At 46.9% G+C, this 7,500-nt stretch overlaps 1 protein-coding gene across 4 annotated transcripts in view; it reads left to right on the forward strand.

Moving 5' to 3' along the window:
- Positions 1–479: 479 nt before the first annotated feature.
- Positions 480–7,500, forward strand: part of LOC306703006 (B-cell lymphoma/leukemia 11A-like) — a 49,873-nt gene continuing 42,852 nt past the window's right edge. For 3 of the 4 annotated variants that reach the window (XM_079168805.1, XM_079168806.1, XM_079168808.1), the window contains exons 1-2: positions 480–715; positions 4,365–4,817. In XM_079168805.1, coding sequence (XP_079024931.1) covers positions 661–715; positions 4,365–4,817 — 508 coding nt within the window. In that variant the 5' untranslated portion in view covers positions 480–660. The remainder of the gene's footprint in view (positions 716–4,364; positions 4,818–7,500) is intronic. The other variant, XM_079168807.1, reaches the window with a different exon arrangement.

Genomic DNA, 7,500 nt, shown 5'->3' on the forward strand with positions numbered 1-7,500 from the left:
CACACACTCCTCCCTCCATCCGAGAGCCTCTTGTCCGGCCCCCCTGATCTCTGTGTCCATTGGCTTCCAATGGGTCTATTTCTCTATGGTCTATGTCCAGCCCCCCTCCCTCCCTCCATCCTCCACTCCTCCGTCCCCCCCTCTCTCGTTGTCTAATGACCGTCCATTGGTGTGGTTCTTGCGCGTCCCGTCCGTCCCTCCTCCCATTCCCACTCCCACTCGGGTGTGTCGGCCCTGCCCATGTTTTTGTATGTCGGGTGTCCGTCCACCGCCTGACGTTCAAGTTCGCCAGGAACGTCACGTCCGTGCACTTGAACTTGCACGGCTCAGAGGGGGGGTTGAGGGGGGAGGGGGGGTGGGGGGGGCTTTTGCCATTTTTTCCATCTCTCTCCCCTTCTCTCTCTCTCTCTCCATCTACCTCTCTCTCACTCTCTCTCTCTTTTTTCTCTGCTCTCCTTTCTCAAAAAAGCCATGACGGCGATCCTGCGATCCATCTTCGCCTCCGCGCCATCTTTGTATTATTTCTAATTTATTTTATTTTTCCCCCCTCCTTGTGGATGTCAAGGCGTTGGATGAAGATATTTTTTGCCCCACTGGAGTCTCCTCTCTAACCCCGGCTCTCCCCGATGTGATCCGCGCTGAACGCCGCCGCCAGCCACCATGTCTCGCCGCAAGCAAGGAAAACCCCAGCACTTAAGCAAACGGGATTTTTCGCGTAAGTAGAGATGAGAAAAAAAGAATGACAAATGTCACTTCTGACTTTAATTTCATTCAGCAAAGATAGGGGGGGGGGGGGGCGGGGGGGGCAGAACAGGAGCGTGTGTGGACACCGGACGTACCGCTTGGATCCGAGCGGTCAACTGGACTTAACAGCGAGAGAACGTGCGACACCTCTGTGCGTAAAAAAGCCGCTCGGAGATCCCTAAAAACCACGAAAGAGAGAAAAAAGTTTTGTGTGTGTCGGTAAACACCCGTTACTGCTCCTCTGTTACACGGGGAGAACGTGCACTCGCAGGCTGTTCAGTGCACTCGCTTTTGGCTCCGTTGCCCCCCAAGTCGCTCCGGTCAGTGGAAACGCGCAGGGCTCCCGGTAGCAGAGCGCGTCCTCTCCTCGGAGCTTCGTGGATAAATCCCCTCACGGAATATATCGCTTTCCGGTAGCTCTGCGGGCAGGTTTTTTCGTCTGCTCTCTTGTTCTATTTTTGGATTATTTTCAGAAAAAAATAAAAAAAAAACACAAAAACTTGGAGGTGAATTTTTGGATCGATTAGGAAAATAAATTTCGTGTCTGCCTCCTGTCTCTCAGCAGCTCGATCTATTTTCACACACTTATACAAATCCTGATGTCTCTTATATTAATGTTTTTTCGCCGTTTAGTCTATCTTTATGTCTTTAAAAACAACAACAGAGCCGCTGCAGCCAGAGTTAAAGACAAGAAAAGCAGCAACAGGACAACAGCATATTTAGTCGTTTCGGGTTAATTTTCTCTTATGAAGTCCCATTTGAACCAACAAAAATATCCAATTTAGGATTCTAATCCTCCTCGTATTTAAGGTAAGGCATACATGTCAGCTCATTGGTGTGTTGCAGCTGCAGCGTGTGTGGAAAAGCGAACGAGATTCCAACAATGTTTAGTTGAGTCTGGAGTATTCCTTCAGGCACGGCGTTTATTTATCACCGAAGCTTTATTTCTTCTAGTTTATTAGACGCGTAAGTGTGATATGTGCCGAGTGAGTAGATGAGGGTGTTTGGAAAGTGCGGGGCAATTGGCAAAGCGGGGCTTATCGCGGTGCCATGTGCCGCACTGTGTGCCACCTCGCAGCGTGTCGTGTCTCTCTAAGTGGCCCGCAAACATAAAACAAGAAGATATTTGGGCATCTTTACGCATCGGTGCTTGGTTGTGTTTCGGTATGTTGACTATAGCTGTCGCCTGAGTTGTTTGGTTTGGAGTGTGTGTGTGTGTGTGTGTGTGTGTGTGGCCCCGGCTGGGTGACAGCGCAGTCACCATGTCCATGTGCCGTCGCTAGGAGGCAGACCGCGATCAGAAAATCCAGCTCTGAACTTGAACCTGATCAGTTTCATTGCCACCCCTTACGTACACGGGCTACTATTTGGCGATCTCTTTAGAAAAAAGTGAGAGCATACAAGACATGTGGGAGGAGAGGGAGCAGGAGGAGACGCCTCCCCCCAACCCATCTAAAAATCCGCAATTCCTCTTCATCACATCAAACCGACCTCCTTACCCTGTATCTCCTTCTTTTGGTGCATCACACTTTTACATACATGCAGGCTGCAATCAGCATATGCAGCTACACTGTTAGTATGCCTGCAGACCCCTTAAACCTCACAGCACACACACCCCATGCAGATGCACACACGCCCCATAGGCATACATTTGTTACAAATGGAGCACAGAACCTGGCCTCTCACTCTCAAGCAAACAACAATGCCTTATTTTTCTTTTACACTTTTACAGCCTGCAATTTGATTTTCTGTATTTGCTACAATTCTATATTCCTATTGGATTATTTAGCACATAACGGCACGATCAGGCTGTATTTAAGTGGCACAATGCAACACAACTCTGGAGTGTGTTTGTTAGTGCTACAACATTTCCTCGTCCAGATTAAATGACATTTTCAGTATTTTCCACATTTTTCCAGTATGGAAATATACTTTATTTAGGGCAGAGAGTTCTTCTCACGGTTACGTTTTCTAGATTTATCAGAAAGGTTGAACTTTGAACCTTTCTAGTCCCCCGACCATTGGAAGCCCGTTACTTTAGACTACATTTATATCTTCATTTTATGTATTATTTTTTGTTTGTTTTGTTATGCATGTTTTTTTTATATATTAATAAGGTGCAAAGACATTATCCTCCTCTCCGCTCCCCAGCCTTAAAAATAGATACAAATAAGTACATGTTTGTATTTCATAGAAACTGAATGTGTGCATGGAGACTCTGCAAAATTAAATCCATCAAAATGTTAGTTCTTTTTCAAACCCCGGATACACTCTTGAGTTCAACTTAAGAGGTGACTTTTTTATGTGGCTTTTCATTTGATTATTATTTTTTGTTTGCACCGCACAGATATCGTGCAGGATTGCGTCGTTCAAATGATATTTCCTTTAGGAGACGGTGTCCATATTCAGAACTTATGTCTCTTTCTCTCGCTTTCTTACTGTCTCTCTCTCTCTCTCTCTCTCACACGCACACCCACACACACACTCGTTCATCCCCATGCACACACTCTTTCACACATGCATGCGCAGGAAAACCTATCCCTATTATCAGACAAAATCTGTACCAATCACCGGGACGGTAAAAATTAAAATCAATTTTTTGATCCTCAAGTTCATTCGAAATGTGAACCTGGCGGCTGAATAAAGAAGGTCAACGTGCGTTAGGCTATCTCGGAGTCAGACTCTGCTCCTTGGACTGGAAGATAAAAAAAAAGGGGGGGACACTGAATTATATGCTGCTGTTTCGCTTCTCTAATTCGGGCTGCTCTGTTCGCAACTCCTCTCCCACCACATGCGGGATGGTTGGAGCTTGACAAAAGGCGCCTTAAAAAGAGTAGTCAGGACTTAATCCGGCCTCGGAGGGGTGAAGAATCGGCTCATTTTGGAGGCGATTTCCGTCTGTACAAGTTGCTGGTGTAAGAAGTATAAGCGGGGCACGTGTAATCGAGGCAGAGGAAAGAGGTTCCCCTCTCCCTGACACACACTCTCTGTGCCGCCTGTCCTTCCCTTCTCTCTTTCCCCCGGCACATATGTCGGACATGTTTGTGACAGTTTTCCATTCTGCCAATTACAGGATCAAAAACCTGCTCAAACAAGGTTAGGCAAGTCAACCATCATCCACATGTTTAGTTTTTTTTGCAAAGGCTGTGTTTAACCATCATTTTTCCAAAGCTTCCCTCTGTCATTGGCTATGAAATTGTCATCTTTGAGGAATCTGATTTGAGCTTTCGGAGCTTTTCAGGATATTCTTTCCCACCATTTATTCCTGTGATGTGTGATCCAGATCAGCTTGCATTGTAATCATTTCCCTCTACATTACATGCATTTTTATCATTACAAGGCACATTTTCTCACCCCTTCATTGTGTGTGCACCACACGTCAGGCTTTTGCTTAGCTTTGCCTCTTGAACACTGATCCTCTGTGTGACAGACATGGTTTTTGTGCACTCTTCTCTTGTCATTTATTCCCACTAACAGCTGTATCAATAGGTCTAAATTACAAGAGACAACAAATATTAACATGTGTTTTTTCCTGTTCTTTTGAGTAAAAGGTCACCTTTTCATTTCCTCTTTTTTTTGCCCACTCTCTCCCCCCCCACCCCTCTCCTCTGCCCCGCCAGCAGCCGAACCCCTCTCCGCAGCCGGCGTCTCGTCGGAGGAGCTGTCGGAGCGCTGCTCGGAGCACTCGGAGGAGAGCGGCGGCCTCAACGGGCACCACCCGGGCTCCACTGTGGGCCGGTTGGCCCGGCTGGGTAACGACGCTCACCCCTCCTTGGAGCAGGACCTCCTGACCTGCGGCCAGTGCCAAGCCACCTTCCCCCTGGCGGACATCCTGCTCTTCATCGAGCACAAGCGAAAGCGATGCCACGGGCCGCCCTGCCTGCCCGTGGGCCAGGGTCTGGACAAGCCCCCCTCGCCCTCCCCCGGCCTGGCCCTCACCCCGTCGCCTGCATTTGCCGCCCTGCGCAGCCGGAGGCCCGTGGAAGTTGGCGTCCAGGCCACGCTGGCAGACGACGATGACGACCGCTTCTCGTTGCCCCGGGGGATTTGTCCAAAACAGGAGCCCCTCCCAGGTAACCAGACCTGCTTCCACACCCAACCAGCACACGTTACCTTTGTCTGGATTTGACTACGGTTACACATGGTACCCAAATTAAGAGAGAAAGAGCAACCTTACTGAGGCAGTGGCTGTATCTGTAGAGGATGTCATTGTGCATGCATGTGTATCAGCCTTTGTGTGAATCAGGAGGTCTAGCTGAATATCCTGTTAAAATAGATCATAAATGGTTCGTTCCCCCTAAACGCTTTCTGAACCGTTACTCATCGAGGGATAAATCAACTCCTCCAGCTTAAATCAGCTTTCATTCTACCTTTTGAATGTGTGTGTGTTGCCCTGGATGGGTGTGCATATGTGTGTGTGTGTTTTTTGCAATGTCAAGTTTTGTTCTTACATCGTCATCAGACCCCGATGTAGTTGTGTGTGTCGCTCTATGACAAGCCAACGTAGTTTCGCCTACGCGTTGCAGTCTGAGCATAAGGGGACACACACACACACACACACACACACACACACACACACGGCAGTCCTTGTTAAGGCAAGAGATCTGATTGGCTGAGACTTGTTTGAGGGGGTGGCATGAAGTGGTACGGGTGAGGTGACTCGTGTCAGACAAACAACAACAGAGGGTCGTCCCAGATGGGGAGGAAACCGGAGAGAATACGCCTCTGCGCTTTTGTTTTTTTACAGCTGGCACAGAAGCAAACACACTGGTTTCATTTAGTTTGACTTTCTCCCTCTGCCTGTGTGTGTGTGTGTGTGTGTGTGTGTGTGTGTGTGTGTGTGTGTGTGTGTGTGTGTGTGTGTGTGTGTGTGTGTATGTGAGACAATGTAGTGGCTCAACCCAAGTCTGACCAATTGTTCTTCCGCTGATCCACCGAATTCAATGCAGACAGTCTGTGAATGTGCGTTTTCCCAGTTTACCCAGTTTGGCCATGGTCATCAAATCCCTCTGGCCAGCAGCAAAGAGACTTGGGTGACCTTGAAGTTGTGGAACTACTGGTCAGTGTGTTAGTGGCCTTGTGAGACTATGGTGTGTGTGTGTGTGTGTGTGTGTGTGTTTGCGGATGGAGGATCAGTGGCTGAACTGGATGTCCATGTGTGACTTTCAGTCTGGGGAGTAACTGTAGCCTCCTTTCTGGGATTGGGCGCACAGAATGTGTGTCATTGCATAACACAGTTTGTGTGTGTATGTGTGTGCGTCTCTCTCATGTGGCCTTAGCAGATGTGTCCTGCTCTCAGTGTGCTTTCCCCCCTTCCACTGCCACATCTTACCCGACTTAATGCAGCCCAGCTCTCCATTTCTTTCATTCTTTTCCCCTCTCTGAGTTTACCTCAGTACCAAACTTCATAGGTAAAATGCACGATTTTTCAACTCCGGTTTTCCTCTCTCCCTTTCCCCGTCCTCCTTTCCCCAGCACAAGAATCAAATAAGAAGGAGAAGCCCGCTTTTGGTTTTGCTCTTAGAGGGAAAGTCTTTTATTTAAAGTGCCTTAACGCCACTAATTATTTGTTGCAGTGCCATTTTGTTCTTCTTCCTTGTGCATTTTAATTAGCAGTAGTTGTCGGTGTACTAAATTAGCTGTTACAGAGAAAGGGTGGAGTTGTAGGGGGTGAAGATAAAAAAAAGAGCAGCGGAAACAGTATATACACTTTATCACTTTGCTCGTTGAATGCAACTCACAAATCTTCAATGTTGCAGTTTGTATTCCAGTTTTGAAATACAAACTGCAACAATAAGCTGTTTAAGGCTGTGCTTGTCCATTCTCGTAACTGATCTCACAATTCTGACAGTCATAGGTGGTGGAGATGAGGGTCATCTTTTATTAAAGATGCATTTGACCTTTGACCTATGCCCGCTAGGGACTAACCCATCTACCGTACGTTAGCTGGAAGGAGCATAGTGCACAAGCAATTTATTTTTTTTGCTTAGGTCTCCGCAGTGACTATTCATTTTAACAACCCCCCCTAACCCCCCACCCCACGAACACACACTTTCGCAGACACCCACCAGCTAAACTGGGTTATTAGAGCGATTTACATCATAATACAGGCGTCTGGTTTCTTTAATAGCGTTGTGTGTGGGAACGTCTTAGGAGGAACAGCTGTACACTCAGACAGTTGAGGAAAATAGGACAGCAGCGTTATATATCTTGTCTGATGTTGACGTCAAACTGAGCAGCAGTTAGACCAGAATTATTACACGCTTGCTCTTTGGAATTTTAAACTGAAAAGAAAAAATAGAGCTTTTGAAATCTCTCATCTTCACAAGGAATCCAACATTTTATTTACATGTACCGTCTGTAAGATGCTCTTCTCTCAGCCACTGGACAGCACAAATGACCCCTCACATGTTTAATTCATTTTGATCGTCTATAATTAAAGCCAGTATTATTTTTTTCCTTTGACCCCGGCTTTCATCCTAATTGACCTCAAACTGTCACGGTGAAGTAAATATGTGAAAGGCAAAAAAAAAACAACACAAAAATCTGCCGTTTTTTAGCCGTCCAAAAGCATTCCCTACTGACAACGCAAGGAGGTGAGGGAGGTGTTCCTCGGTGTTCCTCGGTGTTCCTCGGTGTCGTGGAGGTTTTCCTCACAGTATCGAAGGCCTCCAGCCAGCCAGTAAGAATTTAAAATGAATTAAATATTCAGAATTTTTTAACCATATTAACACATGCCAGTTTAATACTGGCGAT

Source organism: Pholis gunnellus (assembly GCF_910591455.1).
Source record: "Pholis gunnellus genome assembly, chromosome: 11".
Taxonomy (NCBI): domain Eukaryota; kingdom Metazoa; phylum Chordata; class Actinopteri; order Perciformes; family Pholidae; genus Pholis; species Pholis gunnellus.